This window comes from Molossus molossus, unplaced genomic scaffold (genome assembly GCF_014108415.1).
Source record: "Molossus molossus isolate mMolMol1 unplaced genomic scaffold, mMolMol1.p scaffold_m16_p_11, whole genome shotgun sequence".
NCBI classification, from domain to species: Eukaryota; Metazoa; Chordata; class Mammalia; order Chiroptera; family Molossidae; genus Molossus; species Molossus molossus.
The window spans coordinates 76,456,152-76,477,682 of NW_023425346.1; the positions used below are offsets into that span (position 1 = coordinate 76,456,152).

At 38.0% G+C, this 21,531-nt stretch overlaps 1 protein-coding gene across 2 annotated transcripts in view; it reads right to left on the minus strand.

Annotated features, from left to right (window-relative positions):
• PDK1 (pyruvate dehydrogenase kinase 1) overlaps positions 1 to 20,414 on the minus strand; it is a 34,313-nt gene extending 13,899 nt beyond the window's left edge. The window contains exons 1-8 of one of the 2 annotated variants that reach the window (XM_036254078.1): positions 20,185 to 20,414; positions 18,279 to 18,420; positions 15,666 to 15,737; positions 13,500 to 13,684; positions 12,848 to 12,943; positions 10,836 to 10,913; positions 9,294 to 9,370; positions 7,490 to 7,588 (exon numbers count right to left, since the gene is read on the minus strand). In XM_036254078.1, the coding sequence (XP_036109971.1) occupies positions 7,490 to 7,588; positions 9,294 to 9,370; positions 10,836 to 10,913; positions 12,848 to 12,943; positions 13,500 to 13,684; positions 15,666 to 15,737; positions 18,279 to 18,420; positions 20,185 to 20,392 (957 nt within the window). In that variant the 5' untranslated portion in view covers positions 20,393 to 20,414. The remainder of the gene's footprint in view (positions 1 to 7,489; positions 7,589 to 9,293; positions 9,371 to 10,835; positions 10,914 to 12,847; positions 12,944 to 13,499; positions 13,685 to 15,665; positions 15,738 to 18,278; positions 18,421 to 20,184) is intronic. The other variant, XM_036254079.1, reaches the window with a different exon arrangement.
• Positions 20,415 to 21,531: the final 1,117 nt, after the last annotated feature.

Sequence of the window (21,531 nt, forward strand, 5' to 3'; positions counted from 1 at the left end):
TGTAAAGAAAACAATTATAGCTGCCCTGACAGGGTAGCTCAGTTGGTGAGAGCATCCTCCTGATACACCAAAGGTTGCAGGCTTGATCTCCGGTCAGGGCACATACAGGGGTCAATGAACAAAATGCATAAAATGGATGGAATAACAACTCGATATTTCTTTCTCTCTCTCTCTAAAATTTTTTTTTTTAATTAGAGGTAACAAATTTTAGAGCCACCTGAGGCAGCACACAACAGTTAAGACAAACAAGAGGGTAACTAAAAAGCTTAATAAAGCTAGAGAATGAGATGTCTTTAGGGGTTTAGAAAAGCTCAGAGATGTCCTGAGAATCCAGAAGACCATGTTCATGCCTAGGGCTATGCTCATGTTCAGGATAAACCCAAAGGGGTCTTAGCTTTCACCTCTAACTGACCTTGAGGTTCTATACAAGCAGGACCTAAAGGTTAAGTAAGGTTAACATAGTCATAGTGCTGAAAGAAAAAGCCTAACAACCAAGAAGTCTATATCCAGCAAAACTGTCCTTCAAAAAATAAAGGAAAAACTAAGACATTCTCACATAAGCAAAAACAGAGTTTGCCATTGGTAGACTTGCCCTATCAAGAAATATTAAAGGGGATCCTTCAGCCTGAAATGAAAGAACACTAGTCAGTATATCAAATCCCCATGAAGAAATAAAGATCACCAGGAAAAGTAACTATATAGGTAAAAATAAAGGATAATATAAGTGTATTTTTTGTTTGTAAAGTTTCCCTCCTATCTTATTTAAAGATAATTTCAGAGAGCAATAATTATAAATCTGTGTAGATGGATATACAATGTATAAAGATGTATTTTTTATGACAATTATAGCACAAAAGATGGGGAGTGAGAGGGAAAGGATCTATATTAGAACAAAGTATGCATATAGGGTTAGGCAAAAGTAGGTTTACAGTTATGAGTACAGGAAACACAGTTTATTCTTGTATTATTATTTATTAATTACTGTATCATTTTCCATATGAACAACTGTAAACATTTTGCCCCACCCTGTATACTACTGAAATTAAGTTAGTATTAGTCTAAACTACAGCTGTATAAATAAAGATGTTACTTGCAATCCTAGGATAACCACCAAGAAAATAACTCAAAGAAATATAATAAAAGAAATAAGAAAATTAAAATGGTACATTAGAAAATATTATTATAACACAAAAGGCATCAATAATGGAGAAATAAAGCATCAAGAGACATAGGCTATATAAATTATATATGACAAAGTGGCAAACAAATCCTATATTAATCGTAATTACATTAAATTTAACTCTAGTTAAAAGGTGGACATTGGCAGGATGGATTAAAAAATATGATTAACCACATGCTGTCTACACAAGACACATTTTAGATTCAAAGACACAAACAGGTTGAAAATATAAGCTAGAAAAAAGATACGCCATGAGCCCTGGCCGGTTTGGCTCAGCGGTTAGAGCGTCGGCCTGCGGTCCTGAGAGACCCGGGTTCGGTTCCCGCTAAGGGCATGTACCTCAGTTGCAGTTTGTCCCCGGCCCTGGTTGGGTCGTGTGGGTGGCAACCACTCGACGTGTCCCTTTCACGTCGATGTTTCTCTCTCTCTCTCTCTCTCTCTCCCTCCCACTCTATCTGAACAAAAAATAGAAAAAATGTCCTCGGGTGAGGATAAAAAAAAAAAAAAAAAAGATACGCCATGAAAAGAGAAACCAAAGAGAGCTGGTATAGTCATATTAATATCAGACAAAATACATTTTAAGACAAAAATTGTTATTAGAGACAAAGGACACGTTACAATAATAAAAGGTCGATACATCAAGAAGATATAAAATTATAAAGATATATACATTTAACGAGAGCTCCAAAACACAGGAAGCAAAAACTAACAGAATTGAAGTGACAAATAGAGTATTCAAAATAATAGTTGTAGATGTCAATGCTCCACTTTCAATAATGGCTATGACACAGCTAGACAGAAGAACAGGAAATAGAAAATCTAAACAACACTATAAACCAACAAGACCTAACAGCTATCTATAGAACACTCCGTGCAACAACAGCAGAATATACATTTTTCTCAAGTACACATGGAACATTCTCTAGGATAGACCATATGTTGGGCCATAAAATAAGTCTTAATAAATGCAAAAGGATTAAAATCATACAAACTGTAGTTCTCGCTACAATGGAATAAAATTAGAAATCAATAACAGAACAAAATGTGGGAAATTAACAAGTATATGCAAATTAAACAACACACTCTTAAATAACCAATGGGTCAAAGAAGAAATCACAAGGAAATTTTGAAAATATTTTGAGATGAATAAAAATGAAAACACAACATAAAAAACTTATGGGATACAGAAAAAGCAGTGCCTAGAGGGAAATTTTTAGCTGTAAAATGTCTCAAACCAATTACCTAAACTTCCATCCCAAGAAACTAAAAAAAGAGCAAACTAACTCCAAAGTCCACAAAAGGAAGAAAATAATAAAGATCACAGTGGGAAATTAATGAAATAAAGAAATGAAAACAATGGAGAAAAATCAACAAAACAAAGAGTTTTTTTTTTAAAGATTAACAAAACTGACGACTTTTAGCTAGACTGACCAAAAAAAGGGGAGGGGGGACTCAAATTAATAAAATCAGGAATGAAAAATAAAAAGGATTACCAGGGAATGCTATGAACAATTGTATGATTGTATAATACTATGAACAAATTAGAAAACCTAGATGAAATGGACAAATTGTTAGACAAACCACAGAAACTGTCTCAATAAGAAACAGAAAAGTTCAATAGATTTACAACAAATGAAGAGATTGAACTAATAATTAAAAATCTTTCACAACATGCTCAGGTCAAATGGCTTCACTAGTGGTTTCTACCAAATATTTAAGAGAGAATTAATACCAATCCTTCACAAACTTCTAAAATATAGAAAAGGACACTTTCCAATGCATTCTAGAAGGCTAGTATTATTCTGACACCAAAACCAGACAAAGATATCACAAGAAAACTACAAACCAATAAACATCCCTTCTGAATATGAATGCAAAAGTCTTCAGAAACAAACAAACTAAAAACTAAACTAAAAGACATCCTAAGAATGTAAGGTTGGTTCAACACACAGAAATCAATCAATGTAATATACCAAATGATAAAATAAAGAACAAAACTACATGATCATCTCAATCTATGCAGAAATAACCATCTGACATAATCCAAGAAAGGAAAAAGTAAAATTATCTCTATTTGTAGATAACATGATCTTATATAGAAAATCCTAAAGAATCCACAAAAAATTATTAGAACTCAGAGTTCAGCAAGGTTGTAAGATACAAGATCAGTACACAAAAATCAGTTATATTTCTATGTACTGGCAATAAACAATCCTAAAATGAAATTTTAAAACATTACATTTACAACAGCCCAAAAAAGAATAACATACTTAAGAAAAAAATTAACAAAAGAAGTGCAAGACTTATACACTGAAAATCACAAAACTTTGTTGAAAGAAGTTAAAGAAGGCTAACTAAGTGCAAAGAGCCTATGCTCATGAATTAGAAAACTTAATCTACACATTTAACACAATCCCCATCCAACTAAAGCTGGTGTTTTTTGCAGAAACTGAGATGCTGATATTAAAATCTTATACAAACACATGGAACCCACAACAGCCAAAACAATCTTGAAGCAGAAAAAAAACAACTGGAGGACTCACACTTGCCAATTTTAAAACTTACATCAAAGCTATAATAATGAAGATAAGGCATAAGGAGAGACATATAGACTAATGGAAAGTAATTGAAATCCAGAAATAAACCCATACAGTTATGAGCAATTGATTTTTGACAAGGGTTACAAGAAAATTCAATGGAGAAAGAAGAGTGTTTTCATAAATGGTATTGTGACAACTGGATATCTATAGGCAAAAGAAAGAAATCAGATCCCTACCTCAAACCATTTATAAAAATTAACCATAATTGAGCAGACCTAAATGTAAAAACTAATAGTATAAAACTCTTAGAAAGAAACACAGGAATAAATTTTTGTGACTTTGTATTAAGCAATGGTTTCTTAGATGTGACAGGGAAAGCACAAACAATAGAAAAATTGGAATTCCAAAAATGAAAAACTTGTGTGTTTCAAAGGACACTATTAAGAAAGTAATAGAAAAAAAAAAGAAAGTGAAAAGCCACAGAGTAGAACATCTGCAAATCATCCAGCTCATCAGAGACTAGTATTTACAATAGAAAATATATGGGGTGGGGCAAAAGTAGGTTTACAGTTGTTCATATGGAAAATGATACAATAATTAATAATACAAAATAAATTCTGTTTTGTGTACTTACAACTGTAAACCTACTTTTGCCCCACCATGTACAGAGAGAGTAAATTCTTATAACTCAACGATAAAAAGACACCACTTGCCCAGCCAGTGTGGCTCAGTGGATTGAGACATCCCATGCACCAAGAAGTCACTGGTTCGATTCCTGATCAGGGCACATGCCAGGGTTGCAGGATCAATTCCCAGTAGGGGGCATGCAGGAGGCAGCCAACCAATGTTTCTCAGATACTTCTATTTCTCTCTCCCTTTCCCTTCCTATCTAAAAATCAATAAAAACATATTTAAAAAATAAATAAAAAGACAAGCCACTTAAAAACTGAGCAAAGAATCTTAATTGATATTTCTTTATAGAAGATATACAAATGGCCAATTAGCACATGAAAAGATGTTTGACAGCATCAATCATTAGGGAAATGCAAATGAAAACCACAATGAGATACCTCTCATACCCATTAGGATGGCTATAATAAAAAAGAATGACAATAACAAGTGTTAGCAAGGATGGGGAAAAATTGGAACCTTCATATATTGTTGGTGGGAATATAAAATGACACAGTTACTTTGGAAAAACAGTTTGGCAGTTTCTCAAAAGTTAAACACAGTTACCTAAAAGCAATACAACTCGTAGGTATAAAATAAGAGAATTGAAAACCCAAGTTCACACACAGACTTCTACATGAATGGCAGCATTACTCATAATAGCCCAAAAATGAAAACAACCCAGATGTCCATCAACTTGATGAATGGATAAACAAAATATGTTACACCCACACAACAGAGTATTATTCATCCATAAAAAGAAATAAAGTATGGACACATGCTATAACATTACACTGAGTGAAAGAAGTCAGTCACAAAGGACCACATAGTATATGACTGCATTTTTATGACATGTACTGAATAGGGAAATCCATACACGAAAGTAGATTAGTGATTTCCAAGGACTGAGAAGAGGGGGAAATGGGGAGTGATCGGTAATGGGCATTGGGATTTTCTTGGGAGTGATGAAAATGTTCTGAAATTAGACAGTGGTATGGTTGCACAACCTTGTGAATATACTAAAAACCAATGAACTATACACTTTAAAAAAAAAACACAGTTGCCCTGGCCAGTTTGGCTCAGCGGTTAGAATGTTGGCCCACAGACCAAAGGGTCTCAGGTTCAATCTCCAGTAAAGGGCACACACCTGGGAACAGGTTCCATCCCTGGCCCTGGTCTGGTTCATTTGAGAGACAACCAATTGATGTGTCTCTCTCACATCGATGTTTCTCTCTCTCTCTCTCTCTCTCTCTCTCTCTCTCTCTCTCTCTCTCCTTCTCTCCCTCCCTTCCAGTCTATCTAAAAATTAACAAAAAAATATCCTCAGATGAGGATTCACCAAAAAAAAAAAAAAAGTTGATGCCTTCAAAAGTGTTCAAGATTATTATTTTTAATCTAGAATTCCATGTATGAACTTAAATATTGAGAAAATAGCAACTGAAGCTGGGTAAGGGAGGGGAGGTACTCTAAGAGAGCTAATGCCTCACCTACCATAACAGAAAGCTAATATTTGCCATTTAAAAATTTTTAATTTCAGAAATAGCAATGTCAAAGTACTACTTAAAAATAGAACAGCCTTGGCAGGTTTGGCTCAGTGGTTAGAGTGTCGGCCTGCGGAGCAGAGAGACCCGGGTTTGATTCCCGCTAAGGGCGCATACCTCGGTTGCAGTTTGTCCCTGGCCCTGGTTGGTCATGCGGGTGGCAGCCACTCGATGTGTCCCTTTCACATCGATGTTTCTCTCCCTCTCTCTCTCTCTCTCTCTCTCCCTCCCACTCTAGCTGAACAAAAAATGGAAAAATGTCCTCGGGTGAGGATTAAAAAAAAGAACAATAATTCCAAAAGAAATAAAAGACCATCTCTGAGCAGTGACCCACCAACGGCCAGAAACTGACATATTTGAGTTTTACACTCTCTGTATTTATTACTTTAAAACAAAAATTTAAACAATTATTTAAAAAACAGAATTGGGCTATCTGAACAATGCAGTGGAAAAGGCCTGGCACCAGGGTCAGAGGACCTGATTTTATGCCTTGTGTCATTTATTCACTGTGGAATCACAACCTAATCACTGTCATAGTTTGTTATCTGTAAACTTGAGAACAAAACCACCTGTGCTCCTAACTAAAAAGTCATTATACTCTGGCCAGTTTGGCTTAGCAGTTAGAGCGTCAGCCTGTGGTCCAGAGAGACCTGGGTTCAGTTCCTGCTAAGGGCACGTACCTCCGTTGCAGTTTGACCCCGGCCCTGGTTGGGTCGTGCAGGAGGCAGCCACTCGATGTGTCCCTTTCACGTCGATGTTCCTGTCTCTCTCTCTCTCTCTTCCTCTCCCTCCCTCCCACTCTATCTGAACAAAAAATGGAAAAATGTCGAGAGAAGTAAAAAAAATAAATAAATAAAAATAAAAAAATAAAGAGTCATTATGAGAATCAAATGAAATAATTAAAATAAAAGTAGACTGAAAGCATTGTTTAAAAATGAAAAATTGCCCGGCAAGTGTAGCTCAGTTGGTTGGACATTGTCCTGTGCACCAAGAGGTTGCAGATTGATGGTTCTATCTCTCTCTCCCTTCCTCTCTCTCTCAAAAAAGCAATAAAAACACATTTATTAAAAAAATAAGCAAATAAAAATGAAAAATTATGTACTATCTACATAACACTGCAAATACTCAAATATTTTAGATTTTATTTATGAAAGTGGTAATCAAAGTGGATATTCATGATCAGTGCTAAACTGTCTGTCTTGGCCCTGGCTGGTTTGGCTCAGCGGTTAGAGCAGACAGTCCCAGGTTCGGTTCCCGCTAGGGGCGCATACCAAAAAAATAAAATAAAAAAATGAAGTATGCCTACTCCTGCATATTTATAAAAATAAATAAAAATAAATTGTTTGTCTCTAGGATTTACTGGAACTTGAATCACCTGAATTAGAGAACAGAACAGAAACAGACTCAAGGGATAATTCCATAATCAGCCAGATAAATGAAGCAATGAGCTTATTAGCTATTAGGGATAGGATTTCTTACTCCTAAGAATAAATTATGCCTTCTAGAAATTATGTGCATGCCTGTACATCAATTTAAAAAAGAAAAGAAAAGGCATTTACCTTCACAGTCAAATCCTCATTACCCAGTGTGACATGGACTTGAATAGGTGGATAAACGCCTTTGTCAGCATGGTATTCCATGGTTGCTCTCATTGCATTCTGAAACACATTAGATTTACATTAAAAATACAACTTTAAAAAAAGAGAAACAAATTATAATTTTCAACTACATATGCACTATTTGAAATTTTAAAAGTTTTAATTCATTGGAAATATACCGAAGAATCATAATTCTTATGATCACATTTAAAGAATTACTTTTTAAAAAAAAATCATTAAGTCAGTTTTGGAGGACTTGTAAGATATTTTGATTTAAAGATTTCAAATAAATTCTGCATATTTTACAGATGTCTCAACACTTTTAACTAGTTTACATTAAAGCAGAAAATTTTATCCAAATGCTTTTATAATTTAATAGATAACAGACAACACTTATTTTTTAAAACAGTTTCATTTCTTTTTTAAGAACCGTTTTGTCATAAATTGCTTTAAGAAAAAAATTTTTTTCATGTACTATTAACAGCAATGGTCTTATTCTGATGTAGAAACTCAGCCATTTACCACTAGTTTAAAAACGAAGGATATTTACATTATAAAACTGTTTTGATCCATTTGTAAAGGATACAGGGTACACACAGCCATATATTATAAGCACTAAATGATAACACGTAGCGTTGGAGTCGAATTGGTAAGACTAGATAAAGTAAAAAAGTAAAAAGACGGGACTGACTTTGGAAATAAGTGTGACCCTGGCACACCAATCAGGACCAAGTCTCCCTGAGGAGCATATTCTATCATCTCTACCAAAGGCCACTTACGATTAGGTTCCATAGGGAAGCCGTAATTACTGACATTACACAAAGTCTCTTATGTAATATGGTAGTATTTCATTTAATTCTTTAAGTGCCAATCATTTATTTAATTACTTTAAAAGACTTTCGGAAGGATTAGATATTTTCTTGCTATCTTAGAACAAAAGAGTATTCCTGAATCCTTGCTGATCTAAGACATTATTCAGTCAGTTTAGCTCTGTTTTCAGTATATTTTTCTTTTTCCTTATCAAGCTAAAAGCTACCTCCTTCTCTCTTCTAGTTTGCTCCTAGCTAAAGACAAGGTAACTAAAGTAAGAGAGACTACAGGCTTGACTTAGGTGTCATTTTCAGCCCCAGGGACCACTCCTCATCACCCACTTTGCTGTCTATCAACAAGTGTTATTGGGAAAAATGTATTTGCAACATAATTAGAATAATTTTATTTACTTTTCAGAATGTGTTGTAAAGAGCAAATATAACAGCAGAAATCCTAAGTCAACATAAATGACTCTAAAAAAAAAAGCATACAGCAGTAGGACTCTGGTCCTTTGTGGGTGAAAAGTTAAGAATCATTCCTCTAAATATTTTACAAAAATAAAACTTTATCAAGCACCTATAATGTGCTGACATTGTACTGGACATTTAATATGTTATTCTCAATCTTCATAATAACTTGAATAGTATTACCCTTGTTTTCCAGAAGAGGAAACTGAGGCTCAGAAAAGTTGAGCGACCTGGCCAAGGTCACGCACATAATTAAGTGACAGAACTGGAATTCAAACCCAGGTCTTTCTGATTCCCAAGTATGAGCTTACCACCACACTGAGATGCCCATCAATATTGACAATAGGCTGATCTCCAGGAATGTGACATGATACTGAACATTAAATAACATCTTTTAACCCGAAGAAAACCCAATAGATTAACTTTTACAGCAGATTCCTAACCTCAGGAAAGGACTGATAAAGGTTATGTAATACTATTTTACAAACCTTGAAAAGTTCAAACACCATGTGATAGAGATGGGATGGTACATAAACCACTTGTATTGGCTGTCCTGGTGATTTTGCTACAGAGCAGAAGAGAAAAATAAAAGTACAGAGAGATGTGCTTAAAGCATTTTAAAGAATATATTGTGTAGTGATGAAAAGAAAACATTCTCTATGAAGGATAGTATCATTTGGGGGAGAAGTGCCATACCAGTTCTTCACTGTATCAGTGTTTGAACCCCATGCTCACCTACATTAATACCTGACACGACATGAGTCCTGCATAACAATTTGACCAGCCCTTCTTCCCATTCTTCTCTATGACGGTGAGTCTTTTTAAAGGACACTCAACCTTAAGGTCAGAATTTTATTCTCCAAAAAGAAGTGTTACAGTCTATAAATTCCATAGTCCAACTTACACAAATACATTCTTTTTTTTTAAAAAGCCACTTTTTAAAATGTTTCAACCAGGTGGATGGTTTTCTTTTATTTCAGGCATTTCCATGGATATAGATCTGAAGTAAAAAAATTAAGCTAGTATCAACTTGTCAAGGGACGCTAATTTTACATTCAACCATTTAATAGGCACCCCGGTGGGCCTGTGGGGAGGTAGTGTGTAAAACAGAACTTTGGGCAGAGCAAAGGAATAAGATTCACCATACCCTAGGATTCTAATGCAGCCAACAAACTGGATGCCCCTCTGAATAAAATACCCCTTAGAAACATGAGTGGGACATTCAGAAACTGCCCACAGTAGTTCAGGTTCCCAGACGATCACCTGTGCATTGTGATTCTCATTTACCGAATGGTACCATTATGGACCAAAAGCATTAATATTGCTTTAGAAAAACATCAAGCAATTCTATTTTCAACTGGGTAACTTCATCCACTGCTGTCCAGAATACAACTTAGTAAAAGCCTGTTTAATTTTATTCTTCTGAAAGCGTCATGTTAACTTAGGAAATGTCTTTCCCCCTTCTAAAACTACCCTACCTCTAGGAAAAACAGTGAGAGTCATAAATCTCCTTCCAAGGCACCTAAACCTTTTTTTGTCCAAAAAGCACTAAGTCAAGGTGAAAAAAAAAGACCACCAAAGATAAAGAGATTCTCAAATAAATGAGCATCTTTCTTTCCTCTTTTAGGCCTCCAGTCTTTTTACTTCCTCAGGAAATAATTCAGGAAATAAAAATCTTCAAGGGTAAACCTTACATTATTGAAGTGCATATAAAAGTCAAATGGAATTTTCCTGATGTCATTTTTTTCTAACCAGAAAACTGATAAGCAAAGAATCAACATTATCGATTAAAAATTAAAAAATGTGGAAGGCCAAAATGTCTTTCAGAAAGAACCCAACTACATTAAACACACACACACACACCACACATACAAATCTTTTTTAACATTACTACTCTCTCTCAGCTTTCACAGCCAATGAAAAAGTTGATTAAAAGTCCTCTTACATTAAAACAAATCTAAATTATTCTTTTCATTCCTTCTCAGGTAATCATGACACTGATCACTGAGGAATCGTAACAGGAGGCTTACCATTTAGTTCTTCAAGCTCTAGTTCAGGAGAGTTAATATAATACAAATCACACAGACGCCTAGCATTTTCATAGCCATCTAGTATAAATCAAAACAAAAGAAAATTATTAAATAAATTTACTTTTGTTTCATGCATTAAGTTGGCAATAGCACTGACAAATGAAATTTTAAAACTTTTTATAGAAGAAAATATACTTTAATAATCTTAGTTTGGGGAAGATCTTTTGAAATATGGCATGACAAAGCCTAATAGCAGAAAGGAAAAATGACAGATACGATACCAAAAAGACAAAAGCAAAATACACACACACACACACACACACACACACATCTGTATAGAAAAAGACACCATAAACAAAGTAAAGAAAAACAGCAGGCTGAAGAAATTATTTACAATTCATACAACAGCCCTGCCGGTTTGGCTCAGTGTTTTGAGCATCGGCCCGTATACCAATGAGTCATAGGTTTGATTCTGGTTAAGGGCATGTACCTCAGTTGCGATCCGTCCCCAGGCCCTGGTTGGGATCATGTGGGAGGCAGCCACTTGATGTGTCCCTTTCACATCGATGTTTTTCTCTCTCTCTCTCCCTCCCACTCTATCTGAACAAAAATGGAAAAATATCCTCTGGTGAAGATAAAAAAAATAAAACAATACATATAATAAACATTTAGAGTTGGTGAGGGTTTAGGAAAGACCCTCTCATTCATTGTTTGATACCTTATGGAGGGGCATCAAAATTTTAAATGCGCCATGGCCGGTTTGGCTCAGCGGTTAGATCATCGGCCTGCGGTCCGGAGAGACCCGGGTTCGGTTCCCGCTAAGGGCATGTAACTCGGTTGCAGTTTGTCCCCGGCCCTGGTTGGTCGTGCGGGTGGCAGCCACTCGATGTGTCCCTTTCACATCGATGTTTCCCTCTCTCTCTCTTCCTCTCTCTCCCTCCCACTCTGTCTGTACAAAAAATGGAAAAATGTCCTCGAATGAGGATTAAAAAAAAAAAAAATTTTAAATGTGCTTTAAATATATATATATATATTTATTTATTTTATTTTATTTTTTTGGTACATGCCCCTGGCGGGAACCGAACCCAGGACTCTCTGGTCTGCAGGCTGATGCTCCAACCACTGAGCCAAACTGGACAGGGCTAAATATATAATGTTTGTTAATATTATTTTTACTGACTTTTCAGAGAGAAAGGAAGGGAGAGATAGAAACACCTATATGAGAGAGAGACATCAATCGGCTGCCTCCTACATGCCAACTACTGGGGATTGAGCCTGCAACCCAGGCATGTTCCCTAACTGTGAACTGAACCAGGATCTCTTAGTCCCAGGGACAACGCTCAATCCACTGAGGCATACCAGCTGGGCACACTTTAAATATCTTTAATCTTAGGAATCTTCCTTTCTAAAATACTAGCAAAAGTGAGCACGTATCTAAAAATGTTCACTGCAGTATTGTTGGTAATATAAAAAAATGAAAACAAACAACATGTGCATCCGAAGGCAGACAGACTAATATATTCTGATATATCCATACAGCCATTCAAAAAGCTGGGGTATATCCATATGTACTGAACATGGTACAATATCTGTAAACCTATGGAAAAATATACATAGAGTACCTCATTTTTCTAAAAACAACAATGGAAGACCAGCAATCATGTATGAATGAATATATGTGGTATAAACAGAAAAAAGTGTGAAAAGATGCAAAATAAACTTATGTATTATGACTCCTAGATTAACGAATTAGAAAGGGGAAAGCGGGGCTTAAAGTTTTTGAAGTGAAATAGACCCTCACTGTATCACCACACTTTGCCTAACAAAGCATTGCATCAACAAATATTCATCCTGCACATAAGGCACAATGAACATTACAGTTATCTGCAAACCCACGTATCACCTCTAACATTTTTATCTCATGATATAAATAGTTGTTCTAATGGCAAGAATTAACACTCAACAATTTTTATTTCTGTATCCTTTCTGAAAGGAGAAATATAAGTATTTACCTTGAATAACGTCAACTACACTGCAGTTTGGGTTTATGCTTCCAATGTGTTTTCGATGAGATGGGCTTCCTTTGTCTTTCCCACCAAACAATAAAGCTATTAGGAAATAAAATATCAGAGACAAACAAAATAAGCTAAAATATCCAACGTCCTTTTCCAGATTTGAAACTGTTTTTCTAAATGGTACCAAACAACAGAAGAAATATTTTTCTTAAACACTGCCCTGACCAGTTTGGCTCAGCGGTTAGAGCATCGGCCTGCGAACCAAAGAGTTATAGGTTTGATTCTGGCCAAGGGCATGTACCTCGTACCTCAGTTGAGATTGGGTGCCCAACCCCGGTCTGGGTCGTGTGGGAGGTGACCAGTCGGTGTGTCTCTCTCACACTGATGTTTCTCTTTCTCTCTCTCCCTGTCCTCCCTCCTTCCCACTCTATCTGAAGATAAATGGGGAAAAAAATCCTTGGGTGGGGATAAAAAAACAAACAAAAAAAACCATAAACTAAAAACAACTCCTTTGTATGGCAGTCAATGTACATTTCTTAATATGCAAAAAAGGTAAAATTAAGCATTCTCCTTAAACGGAAGTTTTCTAAATAAATTTAAAATATACCAACACACTTTATTTAGCTTCTTTTCACTTCTGGACACTTACAGTGCTGATTGAGTAACATTCTAATTGAAATTCGACTCATGAAGAAGCGATCCAAAAAGTACTGAACATTCTGGCTGGTGACAGGATCCACCCCGAAGCTCTCCTTATATTCAATCACACCCTGAGCCATGGTGGGAATAACGTCATTGTGTCGGTTCCTGATACGTATCACGGTATCTGTAAAGCTAAACAAACCTGTCTCTCAAAACAGCCAAGTATTTTGACAAGTGAATTGAATACTAAAATCTAAGTTTAACCAACTACACTCGGCAGCAATCCCTAATTCAGCAAAAGGAGCCTCAGTGCACATTTTCCTACACGTCTCCAAATATATTTCAGATCATTAAACATACTGAATCTGTGAAGGTAGAACTTCCAAAATAAAACTTTTGAAATTTAATTATTTTCTTGGAAGTCTTAAAAGTAAGGCTGCAACAAAATATAATCTTAAACTGTTATGGTTTTCTTTAACCATCATCAACTACGATCATCTGAGCACTCACTAAGAGGACAGTATTCCAGGGACATTCAGCATGAGAGAAGACAGAGCACTTGCTTCTAGGGAACACATGCTCTGTAAGGAATGAAGATGAATGAGCATAGAGCCTGTCTGCTTTGGAACTACTCCCTAGGGTTCAAAGAGAGAAAGAACCACTTAGAACAGAAAAGTAGGAAAGAATTCTAATTTCACTCATCTTATACATTTAAAAATGGGAGAGGAAAAGTCAACTTGTATGAAAAGAAAAATTTTCAAATCATCTGGTCTTCCCACTGGTGTCATTTAGAAGATATTTGCATGGGCAATTTAAAAAACTAAATAAAAGAGAGAAGAAGTAACAAAACCCATTTTGTAACGTACCCATCAGAATTTAGCCTTTCGAATGAGTGCTTTCCATTCAAAGTCGTCACCTTGAGTACTAATAACTTATTCCAATGACGATCTCACGGCTCAAAACATATTTGAAATTCCTAGTTTGTAATTAGCTTCAAAGCCAAACCATTAATTCAAAATACAAACAATAAAACTTCTCAAAAACAACAAACATCTCATCTTTTCTAGTCACCCCTTTATTAGTTTATTTAATCTTTCTCTTTTTTAAAAATACAAAACAGTATTATTCTGCTTAACTGCTCTGAATGACTGTTTCCAGAAGTTTCAATAACATAATCCATATAACATAAAAGTAACCTAACGTTTACTTTTAAAACTATGTCCAAATCCTGGTCCTACTGTTTGCTAGCTATATGACCTTTATGCTACCTTAAGTTACTTAACCTCTTTGTGCAGATAGTATTATCTTAATTGAATTGTTTTAAAGATTAAATGGCATCATTCATGTAAAATGTGCTCCCTAAGTAGGCACAGAGTAAATCTTGATGTTATTTTTCAGACCAAAATCATGTTTAAAAACGAAGTGTTGCCGTCACCTTTACAAACAGTCAAAAATGTATAAAAGACTGAGGACAACAAAAGAGGTGGTCTCCAACTTCTGAGCAACATTCATTGCAATAAGCAGGTAACTGCCTGAGGGGACTACTTGGGTTTATCAGTTCTGATATGTTGGTATTGAAGTGGTCACACTATCTTATAGACCACAGATCATAAACTAGAGATCCATAGATATGCTTTGATAGGCCTTCAGTATTTTTTTTTAATTTTTTAATTAGTTGCCTATCATTCCAAATTGGGAGGTTTCACACTGAAAATCTAGACTTGTGGCTTTTCGTTAAACACACAAAACAGATGATCTGCGCAGCGGTTCGGTATTGCAATGAACGGCTGGAGCTGAGGGTGGCTGTCCTTCAGATGCATGCACTCTCCAGGTTAAAAGTTCTCACCTTTCATCAAGTGTCACTGAGGCCACATCTAGATATCTGTAGACCATCACACTTGAACTGTGTCTTTTTTTACCCTGGAGTTCAGAAGAACATGAAGCATTTCTTATTCCCAGTACAATGTACTGATTTATGTTACTTGCCTTGCCTGTATGGGCTGCTTTCGACAAATATGCTGCCATGTGTTCTATAGTAGTGAGAAACTAAAAGTTGATCAATTTCCCTAAAGTGACCCAAAAGCAGGTTTAAGTTCAATACATTTATATTTCTATATGATGTTTAAAGGGTACAAAAACTATGCTCAGAATAAGGTCAAAATAGTGTACTTACTCATAAATAGTTTTAGCATCTTCAGCACTTTTGTCCTTAAAATCAAGAAGCTCCTGAAGACTCTGGATATACCTAAAATACAAGTCAACAGGGTAAATTTGCTCTTTCACATTTTGAGAGTTCCACATTGTGAAAATGCTCAAAGGGTATTTTTAATATTTCTTAATTTTTAATTTAGAATAGTGCTATAAATTATAGCTGAAGTATGATTTTTATACCCAATCACATTTGAGCAAAGTTCCTGGCAACAACTAGTAGAAAGTGCATGTTTTCTTCTAAAAGCATAGGTTTAATTTGACTGAAGAATTGTAAGATTTCCTACCTCTTCTACTTTTTTAAACTTTTATACTCTAAAATAGCTTTTAAATTTCCCAAATTTACCACTGTAAATTACAGTATAAATAATGGTTGTCGTGAGAACTGTGTCTATAACCAACAACTATGTGATTAATTTATCTTAATCTCAGTAAAATGTAGAGCCCAGCCTACATTGGCCTAAGAGTCTAACTTAAAGGTCTGTGCTTTAAACCTTAACTTTAGATGTTTATGTCCAATCCACAAATATTTATTGAAAGCCTACAATCTACACCACCTAGTTCCTTTAAACAGAACTGAACAAAAACACAAAAGTCGTGACAATGTAGGTTTTGATTTATCTAACAATTCAAGGTAGCAAATCACCTGTTAAGGAAGGAGCAAAATAAAGAAAGCCAAATGACTTTCTCAAGGTCATGCCACCAAGCACAATGGCAGTGCAGGGCCAGAGCTAAAAAAAAATGCCGCCTTGCTATCATTCAGTGACCTTCATGAGTGCAAGGTCTGCTTAACTGCCCTAACTCAGCAGGTGTGGGGCGGGGGGCAATGAAAATGTTTTAGAAATCTGCAAATCCAAATGCTAGTTTGGAAAGCTGTTGCTGAAAGCAACTTGCCTCTCTACATTCCAAAGTCAAGTGATTTTGGTATCTATAGTTTTGCTTTAACCATTAACTTTCTCTTCATTGGCAAGAAAAACTGTGCTCTTTATTCAAGAGAGATGTGAATACTTGCAACATGTTAGGCACAGATCAGATTTTAAAATGCAGCATATGCTATTTTTTAATGAAGAATTAAAAATAAACAAAACAAGAATAAGCTTCCAGAGAAAATTATCCATTCTCCTTTATATTCCACCATAGTTCCTAAACAAATGTCTCTTACTTAAACATTCATAATTGTTCCACACTTGGATTACATAGCATCTATCATCATATACAGTTGACCTCTGAACAGCTCGGGAGTTAGAGGTGCCAACTCCTGACCCTTTCACCCCAGTCAAAAATCCACAAGTAACTTTGGACTCCCCCCAAAACTTAACTACTAATAGCCTACAGTTGACCAGAAGGCTCACCAATAACATAAACAGTCAATTAACACATATTTTATGTTTCGTATATTATATAATGTATTCTTACAATAAAGTAAGCTAGAGAAAAGATGTTATTAAGAAATATATAAATACATTTATTGCATTTTTTGAAAAAAATCCATGTGTAAGTAGACCCATACGGTTCAAACTCATGATGGTCAAGGGTCAACTGTATATAGCCATCATGTTTCTTTCACTTATTATTTAAAATTCATATTAGACCAGCTTCTTGCATGAACTATGATGCCTACAAAAGGAAAGGGAGGATCTCCATGAATAATTATTGGGAAATGTCTTGCAGCTAAATTTTTTCAATTTAAGACTGAACTCTGACAGACTCCTTTGTTTGAAATGTTTAGTGATTAAGAGAATGACACTATTAAATTAATAACATTAATAAGAAAGGCTGTATATAGGTGGCCACATATGGCGCATACCCTTCATACCTCTACTGTCCTAGTTTCCACTTGATTCCAAGTCTAATTGTTTTTAAGTGATAACGATTTTAACTTTCATGACTTAGAAAAATATAGTTAAATAAAATAAAGTTTATTAAAAAATATTCACCCTTTAATACATTTCATCTTTCTGACTGCAGCATGGTATAGTAGAAACAATGTGGCCAGTGGACTGAGCACCGTTCCGTTCCACACGACTGAGAGCCTGGTTTCGGGCTCCATCCCCAGTGAAGGGTGTGCAGGAGGCAGCTGATCAGTGTTTCTCCCTCACATAGATGTTTCTATCTCTCTCTCCCTTCCTCTCTCTCTAATAGATCAATAAAAACATTTTTTTAATATGTTTTAAAAATCTGCAGTATGAGTGGTACTGCCTTAGGTAAAAGACTTAACTTGTTGGAGCCTGTTTCCACATCTGTAAAATGGAGGGAATAATGCCTACTGGGCAGAGTTGTAGAAAGAATTAAAAGTACTGTATATAACTCCCTCACTTCAGTAAATGGTAGATATTATAATATAACATCATTGCAGATTTAATAACACAAATCTTAAATTTATTGTCTGCATTTCTGTGCAGTTCTGATTGTTTTTCTCAAAACCAAGGAGTTGTAAAATCCAGGATTCGGGGGATAAGCCCAGACACACCCCAAAAAAGTATTGGAATGCTGCTACTTCCTTAAGATTCCACTAAAGAGGAAAAAAGGATTTGCTTAGTCCACAACCCCATCAAAATTGCAAACACAGGAATCTTACCAGCTTTGTACCAACTGAACTGATGGCGTTCTGAGAAGATTATCGGGAAGAAGACTTATTTCTTTCATTATATTTGCCAATCTAACAGGCAACTCTTGCCGCAGAAACATAAATGAGGTCTTTTCACAAGCATTCACAGATCCTGAAACCAGACACGGTGGGAACAGCAGTAAGTGGAAGCCAGGCAGGGAGAAACACAGAGGCAGTTATTTGGCCAGAAACATCAGAGGGGTAGCATCACCATAATGACAGGGTAAGTGAGGAAGAGAAGGAAAGGGATGAAATAACCCAGTCTCTAGGGCATCCTAAATAACCTTCCAATTTCTGACATTCCAATTGCTCTGTAGAGCAATGAAGAAACTTTCCTGTCTCCATTGCTTGCATCCTTATTGTGATCTCCTGTCTTAGAACTATGGCAACCTGAGCAAGTCTGAACAAGGTGAGGAGTCTAATTAACAGGACCTGCAAAGCCTACCCTATATAAACTGTTGCTGTCATCATTTAGAACATGTTTCCTAAGTCTCTGTTTATAAGAAGTGAATACCTGCCTAAGAAACAGAGAAATTTTGTCATGTGCACAGGAACCACTATACTAATTACCATAACCAAAGAGTAAATGTAGAGAAGGGCTTTCAGGCAACAAAAAGCAAAAAATACCAATGCCTGTTCAGAAACCACCTTCCAGTGTCTCCCCCAAGCAGGTCCTATTCAACTGTGTAATTCCTGGAAAGCAGCCTGCTACATGCTAAGCTATAGACCATCCTCAGGCAAGCATTTCCATTTAAAGTAAAACTAAAAAGTGAGATCATTTCAGCAATGCATTTTAAAGCCACTAATTTAATCTTGCTATTTCAGCAAGAGACAACCTTAGCAAAAATTAGATTTAGATTGTGTAAAAATTAATAAATTAAGTATTTAAAAATTAGATTGTCAACAGCAGGAATTGGTTTTGAAGAAAAAGATTTTCTTGTGGAAACTGAAAGGCATATTTGTGTACAAGGTTAAATTTACCCCTTAATCACACTAGAGTAATTTTAATGTAAAAACAAATTTGCCACTGCAAACCACAATTTTAAGATAAAGTTGCCAACCACGCTGGTATCTTTCAAGCCCACTAGTGATCCGTTCGTGAGCTAACAGCACTCACAATGCAGAAGATTACTTTTTTCTACATAAATTTTATGACTTCATTAGAGTGTATTACGGATTTCCCTTTTCCCCCCATATGAGAAGTTAAAGTTAAGAGCCTAACTTTGCCATTCCTCTGTAATGTGTAGCATCCTTTCTAGGAAAAACAAACAAACAAACAAAAACAGCACCCATCCGGGAAAGATGAAAGTGGCTGGTCGCCCACGACAGGGGGTGAAATGTGGTCAAACCCAGCAACTTGTACTCATGCACTTTACACGTGCTCAGGACTTACTGCTGCGATGACGCGAATGTGCTATTGCTGGAAACACTCAAGCCAGAGACAACAAAAACATTCTGTGAAAAACTGGGCCAGTAATAACCGCTTCCCCTATCGTGACGCCAATTTTATGCCACCATCAAAGAAAACTGGCATTTATTATCACTTCGCAGAATCCGACGACTCGGGAGGTGTCCGCGGACTGCGTCTCCCCGAGCGCGGGACCGGGACCTGCACACGTGCGCGGAGGCGGGCGGTCGTTCAGCCCGCGGCCCCTCCGGTTTCAACAATACAGAAAGAAGGACACGCCCCCGGTTATGGGTCCGACCTGGGGCTCCAGCACCTGAGCATCAGCTTCTGCCCGCGAGGGAGGAAGGAAGCACCGGAGGCGCCGAGGAGGGGGGCGGGGACGGAGGAGAGGGGGTGGCGGTGAGGGCGAGCGGGGCTCGGAGGCGACAGGGGCCGCGCACAAAGGCCCGAGGCCCGGGCCGCACTCACCGAAGTCCAGGAACTGCTTCATGGAGAGCGGGGACGGCGAGAAGCGCGCGTAGAAGTCCACCTGGCCCGGAACGCCACGCTCGGGCGCCGGGCCGGGCGCCGGGCCGGAGCCCGAGTCGGAGGTGAGGCTGCGGCCGGCGCTGGGGCGGCCGGCGCGCGGGCCCGGGCGGGCCGAGGCGGCTCCGCGCAGCAGCCGCGCCAGCCTCATGCCGAGCCCCCGGAGGAGCCGGAGCCGGAGCCGCGTGCGCCGGGCGGCCGAGCCGTACGTGAGGGACGTGGCGAGCCGCGGGGGCGGGGAATCTGTCAGCAACTGTCACCGCCGCGGCCGCCGCCTCCCAGCGCCGCGGGGCTGGCCGGGGAGGGAGGAGGGAGGCGGGCCGCGCGCGGGGGCCGCCCGGGAGCCGCGGGGCGGGACCAGCGAGCGCGGTCGGACCGCAGGAAGGCGCGGGGCGCGCGTGGGGGCCGGGCCGCGGGGCGCCGGGTCGGGGCGCGCCCCAGCCTCCTGCAGAGCCCGCGAGGGCCGCGGCCGCCGAGTCGTCCTGGCCGTGTGCTGCACTCCTTCCCACGCCCTTTTGGGACAAAGCCAGGTCCTGCTCCTCCGCCTCCGCCGAAGGGCCGGGACGGGCCTGCACTCCGCTCCAAGCCCCACGGAGTCCTGCTGGAGCGCCTTGCAGAAACTCTCCTCTGTGATGCAAGCCCCGCTTTACAGCTGAAGACGCCGAGACCCAGAGGGCCTCCGGAGCCCGCCTGGCCGAGAGTGGTGCATGGACACCAGTGGGAACCCTGAGCGTGTGGCCCTCAACAGTGTCCGTGACAGCAGCCCCAAGAGATCACTGGCAGGCAGCTTGAGCTCTGTCTGCACGAATTCTTGACACAGCAGTGTGTTTAAAGGGGCCCTGCACTGCCTGTCTCTCTGCCTGTCATCTTAAGGTCACAGTTTGGCTGCTCCACCCTTTCCATATTCTGGATAGTGAATATAATATAAGATTAGACGATTTCTAATACTGGTTTAATCACACAGAGCTGTAAAGGATGCAGTCCACAGTAAAAGTCACTGCCGCCCCTTCTCTCTGCTGCTGCGCCCCGCTTACCCACCCCCCGTGCTTTACTGTGTGTCTTAGATGCAACAAAATTACTTTTCCACGGGTGCGAAGTTCATCAATTTATATATACATACATATTTTTTTAACCTGACAATAAAAAGCCAAAGTGAGAGGCAACAAGCGTTTAAAAAAATAAATATTCTGGAAGCACTGATTCCAGCAGAAATCCAAACAGCATTATAATTATGGGGTGAAAGCAAGGGGTTTTTTGTTTTGTTTTGTTTTTATTTTTTTATGAGAAAAG